The sequence below is a fragment of the Salvelinus alpinus genome, chromosome 29, assembly GCF_045679555.1.
Source record: "Salvelinus alpinus chromosome 29, SLU_Salpinus.1, whole genome shotgun sequence".
In the NCBI taxonomy this organism is placed as follows: domain Eukaryota; kingdom Metazoa; phylum Chordata; class Actinopteri; order Salmoniformes; family Salmonidae; genus Salvelinus; species Salvelinus alpinus.
In genome coordinates, this window is record NC_092114.1 from 11,487,444 (window position 1) to 11,505,693 (window position 18,250).

Consider the following 18,250-nt stretch of genomic DNA (forward strand, 5'->3'; position numbering starts at 1 on the left):
AAGTGGAAGCTATATACAGGGTGTTACGGTACAGAGTCAATGTGGAGGCTATATACAGGGTGTTACAGTACAGAGTCAATGTGGAGGCTATATACAGGGGGTACCGGTACAGAGTCAATGTGGAGGCTATATACAGGGGATACCGGAAAAGAGTCAATGTGGAGGCTATATACAGGGGGTACCGGAAAAGAGTCAATGTGGAGGCTATATACAGGGGGTACCGGTAATGAGTCAATGTGGAGGCTATATACAGGGTGTACCGGAAAAGAGTCAATGTGGAGGCTATATACAGGGGGTACCGGTACAGAGTCAATGTGGAGGCTATATACAGGGTGTTACGGTACAGAGTCAATGTGGAGGCTATATACAGGGTGTTACGGTACAGAGTCAATGTGGAGGCTATATACAGGGTGTTACGGTACAGAGTCAATGTGGAGGCTATATACAGGGTGTTACGGTACAGAGTCAATGTGGAGGCTATATACAGGGTGTTACGGTACAGAGTCAATGTGGAGGCTATATAAAGGGTCATACGGTACAGAGTCAATGTGGAGGCTATATACAGGGTGTTACGGTACAGAGTCAATGTGGAGGCTATATACAGGGTGTTACGGTACAGAGTCAATGTGGAGGCTATATACAGGGTGATACGGTACAGAGTCAATGTGGAGGCTATATACAGGGTGATACGGTACAGAGTCAATGTGGAGGCTATATACAGGGTGTTACGGTACAGAGTCAATGTGGAGGCTATATACAGGGTGTACCGGTACAGAGTCAATGTGGAGGCTATATACAGGGGGTACCGGTACAGAGTCAATGTGGAGGCTATATACAGGGTGATACGGTACAGAGTCAATGTGGAGGCTATATACAGGGTCATACGGTACAGAGTCAATGTGGAGGCTATATACAGGGGGTACCGGTAAAGACTCAATGTGGAGGCTATATACAGGGGATACCGGAAAAGAGTCAATGTGGAGGCTATATACAGGGTGTACCGGTACAGAGTCAATGTGGAGGCTATATACAGGGGGTACCGGTACAGAGTCAATGTGGAGACTATATACAGGGGGTACTGGTACAGAGTCAATGTGGAGGCTATATACAGGGGGTACCGGTACAGAGTCAATGTGGAGGCTATATACAGGGGGTACCGGTACAGAGTCAATGTGGAGGCTATATACAGGGTGTACCGGTACAGAGTCAGTGTGGAGGCTATATACAGGGGGTACCGGTACAGAGTCAATGTGGAGGCTATATACAGGGTGTACCGGTACAGAGTCAGTGTGGAGGCTATATACAGGGGGTACCGGTACAGAGTCAATGTGGAGGCTATATACAGGGTGTACCGGTACAGAGTCAATGTGGAGGCTATATACAGGGGGTTACGGTACAGAGTCAATGTGGAGGCTATATACAGGGGGTTACGGTACAGAGTCAATGTGGAGGCTATATACAGGGGGTACCGGTACAGAGTCAGTGTGGAGGCTATATACAGGGTATTACGGTACAGAGTCAGTGTGGAGGCTATATACAGGGGGTACCGGTACAGAGTCAGTGTGGAGGCTATATACAGGGTATTACGGTACAGAGTCAGTGTGGAGGCTATATACAGGGTATTACGGTACAGAGTCAGTGTGGAGGCTATATACAGGGGGTACCGGTAAAGAGTCAATGTGGAGGCTATATACAGGGGATACCGGAAAAGAGTCAATGTGGAGGCTATATACAGGGGGTACCGGAAAAGAGTCAATGTGGAGGCTATATACAGGGTGTACCGGTACAGAGTCAGTGTGGAGGCTATATACAGGGTGATACGGTACAGAGTCAGTGTGGAGGCTATATACAGGGTATTACGGTACAGAGTCAGTGTGGAGGCTATATACAGGGTATTACGGTACAGAGTCAGTGTGGAGGCTATATACAGGGGGTACCGGTACAGAGTCAATGTGGAGGCTATATACAGGGTGTTACGGTACAGAGTCAATGTGGAGGCTATATACAGGGTGATACGGTACAGAGTCAATGTGGAGGCTATATACAGGGTGATACGGTACAGAGTCAATGTGGAGGCTATATACAGGGGGTACCAGTTCAGGGTCAATGTGGAGACTATATACAGGGGGCACCGGTAGAGAGTCAATGTGGAGGCTATATACAGGGTGATACGGTACAGAGTCAATGTGGAGGCTATATACAGGGTGTTACGGTACAGAGTCAATGTGGAGGCTATATACAGGGGGTACCGGTACAGAGTCAGTGTGGAGGCTATATACAGGGTATTACGGTACAGAGTCAGTGTGGAGGCTATATACAGGGGGTACCGGTACAGAGTCAGTGTGGAGGCTATATACAGGGTATTACGGTACAGAGTCAGTGTGGAGGCTATATACAGGGTATTACGGTACAGAGTCAGTGTGGAGGCTATATACAGGGTATTACGGTACAGAGTCAGTGTGGAGGCTATATACAGGGGGTACCGGTAAAGAGTCAATGTGGAGGCTATATACAGGGGATACCGGAAAAGAGTCAATGTGGAGGCTATATACAGGGGGTACCGGAAAAGAGTCAATGTGGAGGCTATATACAGGGTGTACCGGTACAGAGTCAGTATGGAGGCTATATACAGGGTGATACGGTACAGAGTCAGTGTGGAGGCTATATACAGGGTATTACGGTACAGAGTCAGTGTGGAGGCTATATACAGGGTATTACGGTACAGAGTCAGTGTGGAGGCTATATACAGGGGATACCGGTACAGAGTCAATGTGGAGGCTATATACAGGGTGTTACGGTACAGAGTCAATGTGGAGGCTATATACAGGGTGATACGGTACAGAGTCAATGTGGAGGCTATATACAGGGTGATACGGTACAGAGTCAATGTGGAGGCTATATACAGGGTGTTACGGTACAGAGTCAATGTGGAGGCTATATACAGGGTGATACGGTACAGAGTCAATGTGGAGGCTATATACAGGGTGATACGGTACAGAGTCAATGTGGAGGCTATATACAGGGGGTACCAGTTCAGGGTCAATGTGGAGACTATATACAGGGGGCACCGGTAGAGAGTCAATGTGGAGGCTATATACAGTGTGATACGGTACAGAGTCAATGTGGAGGCTATATACAGGGTGTTACGGTACAGAGTCAATGTGGAGGCTATATACAGGGGGTACCGGTAAAGAGTCAATGTGGAGGCTATATACAGGGTATTACGGTACAGAGTCAATGTGGAGGCTATATACAGGGGGTACCAGTACAGAGTCAATGTGGAGGCTATATACAGGGTGTACCGGTACAGAGTCAATGTGGAGGCTATATACAGGGTGTACCGGTACAGAGTCAATGTGGAGGCTATATACAGGGGGTACCAGTACAGAGTCAATGTGGAGGCTATATACAGGGGGTACCGGTACAGAGTTAATGTGGAGGCTATATACAGGGTGTTACGGTACAGAGTCAATGTGGAGGCTATATACAGGGGGTACCGGTACAGAGTCAATGTGGAGTCTATATACAGGGGGTACCGGTACAAAGTCAATTTTTGAGGCTATATACAGGGGGTACCGGTAAAGAGTCAATGTGGAGGCTATATACAGGGGATACCGGAAAAGAGTCAATGTGGAGGCTATATACAGGGGGTACCGGAAAAGAGTCAATGTGGAGGCTATATACAGGGGGTACCGGTAATGAGTCAATGTGGAGGCTATATACAGGGTGTACCGGAAAAGAGTCAATGTGGAGGCTATATACAGGGTGATACGGTACAGAGTCAATGTGGACGCTATATACAGGGGGTACAAGTTCAGGGTCAACAGAGTCAATGTGGAGGCTATATACAGGGGGTACCGGTAAAGAGTCAATGTGGAGGCTATATACAGGGGATACCGGAAAAGAGTCAATGTGGAGGCTATATACAGGGGGTACCGGAAAAGAGTCAATGTGGAGGCTATATACAGGGGGTACCGGTAATGAGTCAATGTGGAGGCTATATACAGGGTGTACCGGAAAAGAGTCAATGTGGAGGCTATATACAGGGGGTACCGGTACAGAGTCAATGTGGAGGCTATATACAGGGTGTTACGGTACAGAGTCAATGTGGAGGCTATATACAGGGTGTTACGGTACAGAGTCAATGTGGAGGCTATATACAGGGTGTTACGGTACAGAGTCAATGTGGAGGCTATATACAGGGTGTTACGGTACAGAGTCAATGTGGAGGCTATATAAAGGGTCATACGGTACAGAGTCAATGTGGAGGCTATATACAGGGTGTTACGGTACAGAGTCAATGTGGAGGCTATATACAGGGTGTTACGGTACAGAGTCAATGTGGAGGCTATATACAGGGTGATACGGTACAGAGTCAATGTGGAGGCTATATACAGGGTGATACGGTACAGAGTCAATGTGGAGGCTATATACAGGGTGTTACGGTACAGAGTCAATGTGGAGGCTATATACAGGGTGTACCGGTACAGAGTCAATGTGGAGGCTATATACAGGGGGTACTGGTACAGAGTCAATGTGGAGGCTATATACAGGGTGATACCGGTACAGAGTCAATGTGGAGGCTATATACAGGGTCATACGGTACAGAGTCAATGTGGAGGCTATATACAGGGGGTACCGGTAAAGACTCAATGTGGAGGCTATATACAGGGGATACCGGAAAAGAGTCAATGTGGAGGCTATATACAGGGTGTACCGGTACAGAGTCAATGTGGAGGCTATATACAGGGGGTACCGGTACAGAGTCAATGTGGAGACTATATACAGGGGGTACTGGTACAGAGTCAATGTGGAGGCTATATACAGGGGGTACCGGTACAGAGTCAATGTGGAGGCTATATACAGGGGGTACCGGTACAGAGTCAATGTGGAGGCTATATACAGGGTGTACCGGTACAGAGTCAGTGTGGAGGCTATATACAGGGGGTACCGGTACAGAGTCAATGTGGAGGCTATATACAGGGTGTACCGGTACAGAGTCAGTGTGGAGGCTATATACAGGGGGTACCGGTACAGAGTCAATGTGGAGGCTATATACAGGGTGTACCGGTACAGAGTCAATGTGGAGGCTATATACAGGGGGTTACGGTACAGAGTCAATGTGGAGGCTATATACAGGGGGTTACGGTACAGAGTCAATGTGGAGGCTATATACAGGGGGTACCGGTACAGAGTCAGTGTGGAGGCTATATACAGGGTATTACGGTACAGAGTCAGTGTGGAGGCTATATACAGGGGGTACCGGTACAGAGTCAGTGTGGAGGCTATATACAGGGTATTACGGTACAGAGTCAGTGTGGAGGCTATATACAGGGTATTACGGTACAGAGTCAGTGTGGAGGCTATATACAGGGGGTACCGGTAAAGAGTCAATGTGGAGGCTATATACAGGGGATACCGGAACAGAGTCAATGTGGAGGCTATATACAGGGGGTACCGGAAAAGAGTCAATGTGGAGGCTATATACAGGGTGTACCGGTACAGAGTCAGTGTGGAGGCTATATACAGGGTGATACGGTACAGAGTCAGTGTGGAGGCTATATACAGGGTATTACGGTACAGAGTCAGTGTGGAGGCTATATACAGGGTATTACGGTACAGAGTCAGTGTGGAGGCTATATACAGGGGGTACCGGTACAGAGTCAATGTGGAGGCTATATACAGGGTGTTACGGTACAGAGTCAATGTGGAGGCTATATACAGGGTGATACGGTACAGAGTCAATGTGGAGGCTATATACAGGGTGATACGGTACAGAGTCAATGTGGGGGCTATATACAGGGGGTACCAGTTCAGGGTCAATGTGGAGACTATATACAGGGGGCACCGGTAGAGAGTCAATGTGGAGGCTATATACAGGGTGATACGGTACAGAGTCAATGTGGAGGCTATATACAGGGTGTTACGGTACAGAGTCAATGTGGAGGCTATATACAGGGGGTACCGGTACAGAGTCAGTGTGGAGGCTATATACAGGGTATTACGGTACAGAGTCAGTGTGGAGGCTATATACAGGGGGTACCGGTACAGAGTCAGTGTGGAGGCTATATACAGGGTATTACGGTACAGAGTCAGTGTGGAGGCTATATACAGGGTATTACGGTACAGAGTCAGTGTGGAGGCTATATACAGGGTATTACGGTACAGAGTCAGTGTGGAGGCTATATACAGGGGGTACCGGTAAAGAGTCAATGTGGAGGCTATATACAGGGGATACCGGAAAAGAGTCAATGTGGAGGCTATATACAGGGGGTACCGGAAAAGAGTCAATGTGGAGGCTATATACAGGGTGTACCGGTACAGAGTCAGTATGGAGGCTATATACAGGGTGATACGGTACAGAGTCAGTGTGGAGGCTATATACAGGGTATTACGGTACAGAGTCAGTGTGGAGGCTATATACAGGGTATTACGGTACAGAGTCAGTGTGGAGGCTATATACAGGGGATACCGGTACAGAGTCAATGTGGAGGCTATATACAGGGTGTTACGGTACAGAGTCAATGTGGAGGCTATATACAGGGTGATACGGTACAGAGTCAATGTGGAGGCTATATACAGGGTGATACGGTACAGAGTCAATGTGGAGGCTATATACAGGGTGTTACGGTACAGAGTCAATGTGGAGGCTATATACAGGGTGATACGGTACAGAGTCAATGTGGAGGCTATATACAGGGTGATACGGTACAGAGTCAATGTGGAGGCTATATACAGGGGGTACCAGTTCAGGGTCAATGTGGAGACTATATACAGGGGGCACCGGTAGAGAGTCAATGTGGAGGCTATATACAGGGTGATACGGTACAGAGTCAATGTGGAGGCTATATACAGGGTGTTACGGTACAGAGTCAATGTGGAGGCTATATACAGGGGGTACCGGTAAAGAGTCAATGTGGAGGCTATATACAGGGGATACCGGAAAAGAGTCAATGTGGAGGCTATATACAGGGTGTACCGGTACAGAGTCAATGTGGAGGCTATATACAGGGGGTACCGGTACAGAGTCAATGTGGAGACTATATACAGGGGGTACTGGTACAGAGTCAATGTGGAGGCTATATACAGGGGGTACCGGTACAGAGTCAATGTGGAGGCTATATACAGGGGGTACCAGTTCAGGGTCAATGTGGAGACTATATACAGGGGGCACCGGTAGAGAGTCAATGTGGAGGCTATATACAGGGTGATACGGTACAGAGTCAATGTGGAGGCTATATACAGGGTGTTACGGTACAGAGTCAATGTGGAGGCTATATACAGGGGGTACCGGTAAAGAGTCAATGTGGAGGCTATATACAGGGGATACCGGAAAAGAGTCAATGTGGAGGCTATATACAGGGTGTACCGGTACAGAGTCAATGTGGAGGCTATATACAGGGGGTACCGGTACAGAGTCAATGTGGAGACTATATACAGGGGGTACTGGTACAGAGTCAATGTGGAGGCTATATACAGGGGGTACCGGTACAGAGTCAATGTGGAGGCTATATACAGGGGGTACCGGTACAGAGTCAATGTGGAGACTATATACAGGGGGTACCGGTACAGAGTCAATGTGGAGGCTATATACAGGGGGTACCGGTACAGAGTCAATGTGGAGGCTATATACAGGGTGTTACGGTACAGAGTCAATGTGGAGGCTATATACAGGGGGTACCGGTACAGAGTCAATGTGGAGGCTATATACAGGGTGTTACGGTACAGAGTCAATGTGGAGGCTATATACAGGGTGTTACGGTACAGAGTCAATGTGGAGGCTATATACAGGGTATTACGGTACAGAGTCAATGTGGAGGCTATATTCAGGGGGTACCAGTACAGAGTCAATGTGGAGGCTATATACAGGGTGTTACGGTACAGAGTCAATGTGGAGGCTATATACAGGGGGTACCAGTACAGAGTCAATGTGGAGGCTATATACAGGGTGTTACGGTACAGAGTCAATGTGGAGACTATATACAGGGGGTACCGGTACAGAGTCAATGTGGAGGCTATATACAGGGTATTACGGTACAGAGTCAATGTGGAGGCTATATACAGGGTGTTACGGTACAGAGTCAATGTGGAGGCTATATACAGGGTGTTACGGTACAGAGTCAATGTGGAGGCCGGGGGGGGCGGGTGATGAGGATTGGGGGGGCAGCAGGGGTGGATGAGGATGGGGGGGGGGGGGGGGGTTGATGAGGATGGGGGGGGCAGCAGGGGTGGATGAGGATGGGGGGGGGGGGGGGGGGTTGATGAGGATGGGGGGGCAGCAGGGGTGGATGAGGATGGGGGGGGGGGGGGGGGGTTGATGAGGATGGGGGGGGCAGGGGTGGGTGAGGATGGGGGGGGGGGGGGTGATGAGGATGGGGGGGCAGGGGTGGATGAGGATGGGGGGGCAGCAGGGGTGGATGAGGATGGGGGGGGCAGGGGTGGATGAGGATGGGGGGTGATCAGGGGTGGATGAGGATGGGGGGGGGCAGGGGTGGATGAGGATGGGGGGGGCAGGGGTGGATGAGGATGGGGGGGGGCAGGGGTGGATGAGGATGGGGGGGGCAGGGGTGGATGAGGATGGGGGGCAGCAGGGGTTGATGAAGATGGGGGGCAGCAGGGGTTGATGAGGATGGGGGGGGGCAGGGGTGGATGAGGATGGGGGGGGGGCAGCAGGGGTGGATGAGGATGGGGGGCAGCAGGGGTTGATGAGGATGGGGGGGGCAGGGGTTGATGAGGATGGGGGGGGGCAGGGGTGGATGAGGATGGGGGGGGGCAGCATGGGTTGATGAGGATGGGGGGCAGCAGGGGTTGATGAGGATGGGGGGGGCAGCAGGGGTTGATGAGGATGGGGGGGGGGGCTTGCCCAGGCTGGTTCCTCCTGACGTTCAAAATCAGCTCCTTTGTTTTTCTGATGTTGAGGGATCGGTTGTTTACCTGGCACCAAAACCGTCACACCAAATACTTTAGGAAGAGGACATAACTTCTAAAGGAAGAAGTTAGATTTTTTTTATTTTTTTATTGTTAAAAAATATTTTGACTGAGGCAAATGAATTTACAGTGTTAGGAGGCTTCGTGATGCTTGTATCTATACCAAAGTAGATGATACATTTAAGATTGTTCTATACATCAGTTGAGGTCTCTATACGCTACAATCTGTGTTCTATACATCAGTTGAGGTCTCTATACGCTACAATCTGTGTTCTATACATCAGTTGAGGTCTCTATACGCTACAATCTGTGTTCTATACATCAGTTGAGGTCTCTATACGCTACAATCTGTGTTCTATACATCAGTTGAGGTCTCTATACGCTACAATCTGTGTTCTATACATCAGTTGAGGTCTCTATACGCTACAATCTGTGTTCTATACATCAGTTGAGGTCTCTATACGCTACAATCTGTGTTCTATACATCAGTTGAGGTCTCTATACGCTACAATCTGTGTTCTATACATCAGTTGAGGTCTCTATACGCTACAATCTGTGTTCTATACATCAGTTGAGGTCTCTATACGCTACAATCTGTGTTCTATACATCAGTTGAGGTCTCTATACGCTACAATCTGTGTTCTATACATCAGTTGAGGTCTCTATACGCTACAATCTGTGTTCTATACATCAGTTGAGGTCTCTATACGCTACAATCTGTGTTCTATACATCAGTTGAGGTCTCTATACGCTACAATCTGTGTTCTATACATCAGTTGAGGTCTCTATACGCTACAATCTGTGTTCTATACATCAGTAGATTGAGGTCTCTATACGCTACAACGTGTTCTATACATCAGTTGAGGTCTCTATACGCTACAATCTGTGTTCTATACATCAGTTGAGGTCTCTATACGCTACAATCTGTGTTCTATACATCAGTTGAGGTCTCTATACGCTACAATCTGTGTTCTATACATCAGTTGAGGTCTCTATACGCTACAATCTGTGTTCTATACATCAGTTGAGGTCTCTATACGCTACAATCTGTGTTCTATACATCAGTTGAGGTCTCTATACGCTACAATCTGTGTTCTATACATCAGTTGAGGTCTCTATACGCTACAATCTGTGTTCTATACATCAGTTGAGGTCTCTATACGCTACAATCTGTGTTCTATACATCAGTTGAGGTCTCTATACGCTACAATCTGTGTTCTATACATCAGTTGAGGTCTCTATACGCTACAATCTGTGTTCTATACATCAGTTGAGGTCTCTATACGCTACAATCTGTGTTCTATACATCAGTTGAGGTCTCTATACGCTACAATCTATGTTCTATACATCAGTTGAGGTCTCTATACGCTACAATCTGTGTTCTATACATCAGTTGAGGTCTCTATACGCTACAATCTGTGTTCTATACATCAGTTGAGGTCTCTATACGCTACAATCTGAGGTCCAAAACCTAGCATCCTTTTAGCCGTATGGGCTAATATGTTTTCCATGTAAGTTGAGCCAATGGATGAGCCAGTGGCAAGATGAGCCAATGGATGAGCCAGTGGCAAGTTGAGCCAATGGATGAGCCAGTGGCAAGATGAGCCAATGGATGAGCCAGTGGCAAGTTGAGCCAATGGATGAGCCAGTGGTAAGTTGAGCCAATGGATGAGCCAGTGGTAAGTTGAGCCAATGGATGAGCCAGTGGCAAGTTGAGCCAATGGATGAGCCAGTGGCAAGTTGAGCCAATGGATGAGCCAGTGGCAAGTTGAGCCAATGGATGAGCCAGTGGCAAGATGAGCCAATGGATGAGCCAGTGGTAAGTTGAGCCAATGGATGAGCCAGTGGTAAGTTGAGCCAATGGATGAGCCAGTGGTAAGTTGAGCCAATGGATGAGCCAGTGGTAAGTTGAGCCAATGGATGAGCCAGTGGTAAGTTGAGCCAATGGATGAGCCAGTGGTAAGTTGAGCCAATGGATGAGCCAGTGGCAAGATGAGCCAATGGATGAGCCAGTGGCAAGATGAGCCAATGGATGAGCCAGTGGTAAGTTGAGCCAATGGATGAGCCAGTGGCAAGATGAGCCAATGGATGAGCCAGTGTCAAGTTGAGCCAATGGATGAGCCAGTGGTAAGTTGAGCCAATGGATGAGCCAGTGGTAAGTTGAGCCAATGGTTGAGCCAGTGGCAAGTTGAGCCAATGGATGAGCCAGTGGCAAGTTGAGCCAATGGATGAGCCAGTGGTAAGTTGAGCCAATGGATGAGCCAGTGGTAAGTTGAGCCAATGGTTGAGCCAACATAAGTGTTTTCTTCCCTGGTGTAATGTAGGGCATTATCACTGGTTTATGTGGTAACAACCGGGCCTAAGTACAAAGTGTTTGTTAGGTGTTAAGCCTGTGTTGAAATATGCTTCAAATTATTACAAAGACAAGAAGAAGAAAAAAAGTGATTGTGAATGTGTTGAATTGTGTTTGGGAAATAGAGATAGACATGGTTTTAAAAGGTAGTGGTAATATTTAATTCAGTACAGAAATATGCAGGTGGATTATTTCACTCTGTCCAGCGGCTGAGTTTACCCCACACCCGGAGTAAACTGACACAAGAGAACACCATTTTTGGAGAAGCTCTGTTTTTTTTTTACTTTCCTTGAATTGACATGAATTCTGATTATTTCCAGAAATACACAACGTCCTGAAATATACACTGAGCAAAAATATAAAACCGCAACATGCAACAATTTACTGAGTTACAGTTCATATCAGGAACTCAGTCAATTTAAATAAATTAGGTCCTAATCTATGGATTTTCACATGACTGGGTACAAAGATATGCATCGGTTGGTCACAGGTACCTTAACAAAAACAAGGTAGGGCCTCCCGGGTGGCGCAGTGGTCTAGGGCACTGCATCGCAGCGTTAGCTGTGCCACCAGAGACTCTGGGTTCGAGCCCAGGCTCTGTCGCAGCCGGCCGCGACCGGGAGGTCCATGGGGCGGCGCACAATTGTCCGGGTTAGGGAGGGTTTGGCCGGTAGGGATATCCTTGTCTCATCGCGCACTAGCGACTCCTGTGGCGGGCCAGGCGCAGTGCACGGTCGCCAGGTGCACGGTGTTTCCTCCGACACATTGGTGCGGCTGGCTTCCGGGTTGGATGCACGCAGTGTTAAGAAGCAGTGTTGCTTGGTTGGGTTGTGTTTTGGAGGACGCATGGCTCTCGACCTTCGTCTCTCCTGAGCCCGTACGGGAGTTGTAGCGATGAGACAAGATAGTAATTACTAGCAATTGGATACTACGAAGAAAAAAAAATGACATTTTAAAAACAAGGTATGGGCGCGGGTCGGAAAACCAGTCATATCTAGAGTGAACACCTCATGCAGCGCGACACTTCTCCTTTGCATAGAGTTGATGAGGCTGTTGAGGACAAGACACTTGCGGTTTCCATGGAGAACAGACTGTTATAGCGTAACATCAACTGGTGCATTGTGCCACCATGACCAAGTAGAAGAGACGTCTTTCTCCTAGGGATAACACGTTGTCTTTCTCCTTGGGACAACGCAACGTCTTTCTCCTTGGGACAACGCAACGTCTTTCTCCTAGGGACAACGCAACGTCTTCCTCCTAGGGACAGGTCATGACGTGGCCCTTTCTGGGTATAGATCGTGGCATTCCCTCTCTCTCCTCTCCTACATCCAGGTTCTGTTATCTCAGGTCGTAATTTCCAGGAGGAGACTCTCTCCCCAATGGCCATGCAGAAAGAGTCACATAGAAAGAACAAAGGAACTTCTTCTACATCACAGAACTTGAGAACTGAACAATGTCCATGTTTTGGAGAATGTGTAAACGGTCGGCGGAGAAGCCAGCTACGACCCGGTCCGTTTTGTTTCATGTTTGTGACCTCATGAAAGACAATACAGCCACATTACCATAACTCTGTTTATACAGGTGCCTCCGTTATGAGGTTTGCGTCTAATTATTGTCTAAAATGAATGAGTAAAGATGAAACTATTTGTGAAATGATGTAATGCTATGTTAAACCGTTAATGTGAGAGAATTGTAATCCCTTTAAAGTTTAACTAAGTCATTGGCCCCGCCCCCATGAGCACAGACATGATCTGGCGCCATGGAACAGCCCTTTTCTACTGTTACGAATAAAAACCCCTCCTGAGGAAATCCTCTTCAGACCACGCGTACCTCGATGGACACCGAGGGGGCGAAGGTTTGAGTAGAGACCACAAAAACCTCAGTATAAGCTAAGGTTGTAATGGTTGTTGAATTCCTAACCTTACCACGTGGAGCATTGGCTACACGGATGGAAATTGTTAAACTCTGAGACTATCGATCACGAAAGAATAAGAGCAAATCTTAGATATCATTACTAGTCTGCAACATGGGATGCGAAGACCGTCAACCGCCGAAACATCTATTAGAACATTTGTGAATGGTACTCTGAGGTATCCATTCTAACCACAAAGGACTTCAGGGAAGCAGAGAGAGAGAGAGACGCTCAGATGAACTCTCCAACAGAAAGACGGACGATTCCAACAGAGATCACGATGACACACTGAGCGTAAATATATATTGATTGCAATTATTCCCAAATGAGTGAGCGTTCACGTGCAAAGGATTAGCATTTCAATTAAAATAATTATCAACTGTGTAGTGACTCTTTTGTCTTTCGCGCCCTTCTCAGTCCACACCCACTTCCCTTTGTCCACCAAGCCGCCATATCGGCTTAGCCCACTAGGGAACCTCCCATATCATTTCCTTGTAGCCATAGCTACTGTTTGTTTGTTTATGCATTTCTGTGATTATTTAGTTAGTAAATAAATGATTGTGACAATTGATGTGTGGCTGATTCATAGTAAAGGCTGGGTTCGTGCAGATAACCAACAATTTGCGAAGTTTGGAATGAGACTAACGTGAGGTAAAGAATAATTCATTCATTAGAAGACTAATTGATCAGATATTAAACTATCTGAAGAGTTATATTAGGAAAATTGTAACTTTGTAATCTGAAGATTTTCCTTGGTGCCCCGACTTCCTAGTTAATTACATTTACATGATTAGCTTAATCACGTAATAATAATTACAGAGAATTGATGTGAGAAAATAAGTCTTCACTTTAATGATGCCAAAGACACGACAGATGACACAACGTCTTTGTCCTAGGGACAACGCAACGTCTTTCTCCTAGGGACGTCTTTCTCCTAGGGACAACACAACGTCTTTGTCCTCGGGACAACGCAACGTCTTTCTCCTAGGGACGTCTTTCTCCTAGGGACAACACAACGTCTTTCTCCTCGGGACAACGCAACGTCTTTCTCCTAGGGACGTCTTTCTCCTAGGGACAACACAACGTCTTTCTCCTAGGGACAACGTCTTTCTCCTAGGGACAACGCAACGTCTTTCTCCTAGGGACGTCTTTCTCCTAGGGACAACACAACGTCTTTCTCCTAGGGACAACGTCTTTCTCCTAGGGACAACACAACGTCTTTCTCCTAGGGACAACGTCTTTGTCCTCGGGACAACGCAACGTCTTTCTCCTAGGGACGTCTTTCTCCTAGGGACAACACAACGTCTTTCTCCTAGGGACAACGTCTTTGTCCTCGGGACAACGCAACGTCTTTCTCCTAGGGACGTCTTTCTCCTAGGGACAACACAACGTCTTTCTCCTAGGGACAACGTCTTTCTCCTAGGGACAACGCAACGTCTTTCTCCTAGGGACGTCTTTCTCCTAGGGACAACGCAACGTCTTTCTCCTAGGGACGTCTTTCTCCTAGGGACAACGCAACGTCTTTCTCCTAGGGACAACGTCTTTCTCCTAGGGACAACGTCTTTCTCCTAGGGACAACGCAACGTCTTTCTCCTAGGGACAACGCAACGTCTTTCTCCTAGGGACAAACCCAGTCCTCTTATGGTCATGCAGTTCTGTTTCTGTACCACAGTTATTTTGGTCCAAAATAGTAGCCAAGACAAACATGGACCTCTGTTTCAGTCTTGTTCCCCTAATTAAACTACTTGGGGAGGTAGACTGCAAGATAGGACTAAAACTGTGTCTGAAAGTTAAATTCTTCCTTTCCTTGTCTCCTCTCCTTCATGTCCACTGTGGTTGGGATTTCTGATAGTCATCTGTGTAGTTTCCCTTTCTCCCCCAGTCCCTCTATAATCCCTCCCCCGGCCTCCATGTCATCAGCATCCTCCCTGAACCTGGGCCAATCACTGTCTCCGTCCCCACGTTCCATGGCCTCTGGTTGGCCGTTGAGGTTGATGTGGGTGGGAGGTGAGTCGTCGTGGCCCGTGGTCGTAACACAGGTACAGTTGTCACACAGGCCGAAGCGTTTGAGTCCGTGGGACAGGGCTCCAGTGAATCTTCGTCTACACCCTTTACAAACCACGGGCCAACTGAAGCGGTGCACCTGGGTGTCAAAGACAAAGACATGTTAACATCAAATCAGTACACACACATCTATACACAAAGACTACATGATTTAATGAATATGAAAACAGAGGGTTGAAATTATTACAGCATTGAACCTCACTAAAGGCTTCAGTCATATAAAAATTATACTTAAATCCAAACTGTCTATCAGATTAGTAAGAATGTCTCACCCCATGTTCAAGAATGGCCTTTTTCACTTTCTTTTTTATTCATTTTACCTTTATTATTCAGATTACAACCTCTCACTTTCAGTTATTTGGGGCGGCAGGGTAGCCTAGTGGGTAGAGCGTTGTGCTAGTAGCCGAAAGGTTGCAAGTTCAAATCCCCGAGCTGACAAGGTACAAATCTGTCGTTCTGCCCCTGAACAAGGCAGTTTTATTTTTTTTATTTATCCTTTATTTTACCAGGTAAGTTGACTGAGAACACGTTCTCATTTGCAGCAACGACCTGGGGAATAGTTACAGGGGAGAGGAGGGGGATGAATGATCCAATTGTAAACTGGGGATTATTAGGTGACCGTGATGGTTTGAGGGCCAGATTGGGAATTTAGCCAGGACACCGGGGTTAACACCCCTACTCTTACGATAAGTGCCATGGGATCTTTAATGACCTCAGAGAGTCAGGACACCCGTTTAACGTCCCATCCGAAAGACAGTTAACCCACTGTTCCCTGGTAGGGCGTCATTGAAAATAAGAATTTGTTCTTAACTGACTTGCCTGGTTAAATAAAGGTAAAATAAAACATTTGAAAAGGAAATCTCCTCCCCCAAAAAAATAGCTATTTTTAAAACAATCCATAAAAATCTGTTTGCAATTTCAGTTTAATCCACCAGACAGAACAAATATCACAACAAATATAATGGTTATACATAATAATTGATAAAAAAAAATATTATTTTGGTGGGGGGAGGGGGGAAAAAATCGTAATTAAAAAATATATATATATCACAAATATAACTGGTGGAGTTGTCACAACAAAAATATATGGAAATGTATCGCTCTACCCAAAATAACAACCAACTGATTGTAGCCTTACGGAAGAGGCAGTTGGAAGAAGGTAAAGAAAGTGTTTGTCTGTCATTAAAGACCAAAATAGGAAAAATAAAATGTACAGCTGCACCATACAGGTTGCAAAATAGTTGGGAGGAGATTTTCAATGTGTCGATATGACATTTGTGGAGTGGTTGGAAAAACCTAGTTTTAAATGACTCCAACCTAAGTGTATGTAAACTTCCCACTTCAACTGTAGGTTGGAGTCATTTAAAACTCGGTTTTTCAACCCCTCCACAAATTTATTGTTAACAAACTACTAACAATGTTTCTGGACACAGCGAATGAAGCCGTCAAGGCAAAGGGTGGATACTTTGAAGAATCTCAAATATTTAGATAACACCGTTTCTGGCTATTATGTGATTTAATTTATGTTATTTCATAGCTTGACGCCTTCACTATTATTCTACAATGTAGAAAATAGTAAAAAATAAAGAAAAACCCTTGAATGAGTGGGTGTGTCCAAACTTTTGACTGGTACTGTATATATATACAAAAATATGGTGGATTGGTTCAGACAACGATGCAGACAATTACATTGATAGAAGCCACAATCTAACCCCCCCCCCCCCCCCCCACCCCCAAGAAATTATATTCAATAAAGAAACATGGAACCAGACTGACAAACACAGCCATGATGACGGTGTCCTCATGATGAAGAACCCATTGGCATGTAAACACACAGACGTCCCGTGACAGACGGTCAGAGAGATGGTCCATTAGAAAGATCAGTGTCTGTCTTTATATTTACACACACACACACACACACACACACACACACACACACACACACACACACACACACACACACACACACACACACACACACACACACACACACACACACACACACACACACACACACACACACACACACACACACACACTCTCTTACGCTGAGTGAGTGGCTGCGGAGGTGTTCCTGGCGTGTGAACCTCTTGCCACACGTCTCACAGGGGAAGGGTCTCTCTCCAGTGTGACAGCGGATGTGTCTCTTCAGGATGCCCTTCTGCTTGGCAGTGTACGGGCAGAACGGACACTTGTGGAGCTTCACCGGCACTAACAAGCCATCTCCTGCAGGGGAGGAAAGACAATCGAAACAATGAACTATACGGTACAAACTGGTACCACCAAGACATCACCTGCAGCATTAATGAGTTAGTTCTTTAGTCGATGTTATAAAGTTAATATAATGTCACAATTTGATATGTTTCTTTTTTTTAAAGGAAATCTTCTTGTCATGAAAGGAGAAAGAAACCCCCTGGCCTAAACCAAAGCGGCAAGAAAAAAGAAACTTAAGTTTCATATAAAACCTTATAGAGATAAAACTAACTGAATGTAATTACCTGTGTCCTCTCCGTACCAGTCGCTCTGTATCTCCATAATAGAGGAACCACCCATCCCCAGTCCCTCATCCACCCTGCCTCCCCCACCCCAGAGGCCCATTCCCTGGGCAAACATCTGGCCCTGCTCCCCTCTGTCCATGTGGGGGCTGGAGCCACCTCTCAACAGCACATCCATGAACTGCCTGGCATGGCAGCCCCCGAAGCCCAGGGAGGAGCGCTCGCTGCTGGGGGAAGGGCTGGAGGACGTCAGCCTGTCATGGAGGTGGTCTGGGTGCTGGGTGTGGGGGGGGGGTCCCATAAACAACGTCAGGTCTTTGGTATCGGGAGATCCCTCCTCGGGCTCGTCATCGGGGTCGTACTCGATCTTGGGGTGCACCAGTTCTAGGGTCAAGCCAGAGGTTGAGGAGGAAAGGGGGTTCATCAGATGGTCCCCGTGTCCGTGGGGGGTCAGGCCCCCAATAATATGAGACGGGAACTCCCCTCTGGAGCTGCAGT

At 47.0% G+C, this 18,250-nt stretch overlaps 1 protein-coding gene across 1 annotated transcript in view; it reads right to left on the reverse strand.

Moving 5' to 3' along the window:
• Positions 1-11,418: 11,418 nt before the first annotated feature.
• The window catches only part of LOC139558928 (zinc finger and BTB domain-containing protein 8B-like), an 8,752-nt gene continuing 1,920 nt past the window's right edge, over positions 11,419-18,250 (reverse strand). The window contains exons 3-5 of the mRNA XM_071374433.1: positions 17,756-18,250; positions 17,305-17,483; positions 11,419-15,336 (exon numbers count right to left, since the gene is read on the reverse strand). The exon at positions 17,756-18,250 is cut by the window's right edge and continues 469 nt beyond it. Coding sequence (XP_071230534.1) covers positions 15,046-15,336; positions 17,305-17,483; positions 17,756-18,250 — 965 coding nt within the window. The 3' untranslated portion in view covers positions 11,419-15,045. The remainder of the gene's footprint in view (positions 15,337-17,304; positions 17,484-17,755) is intronic.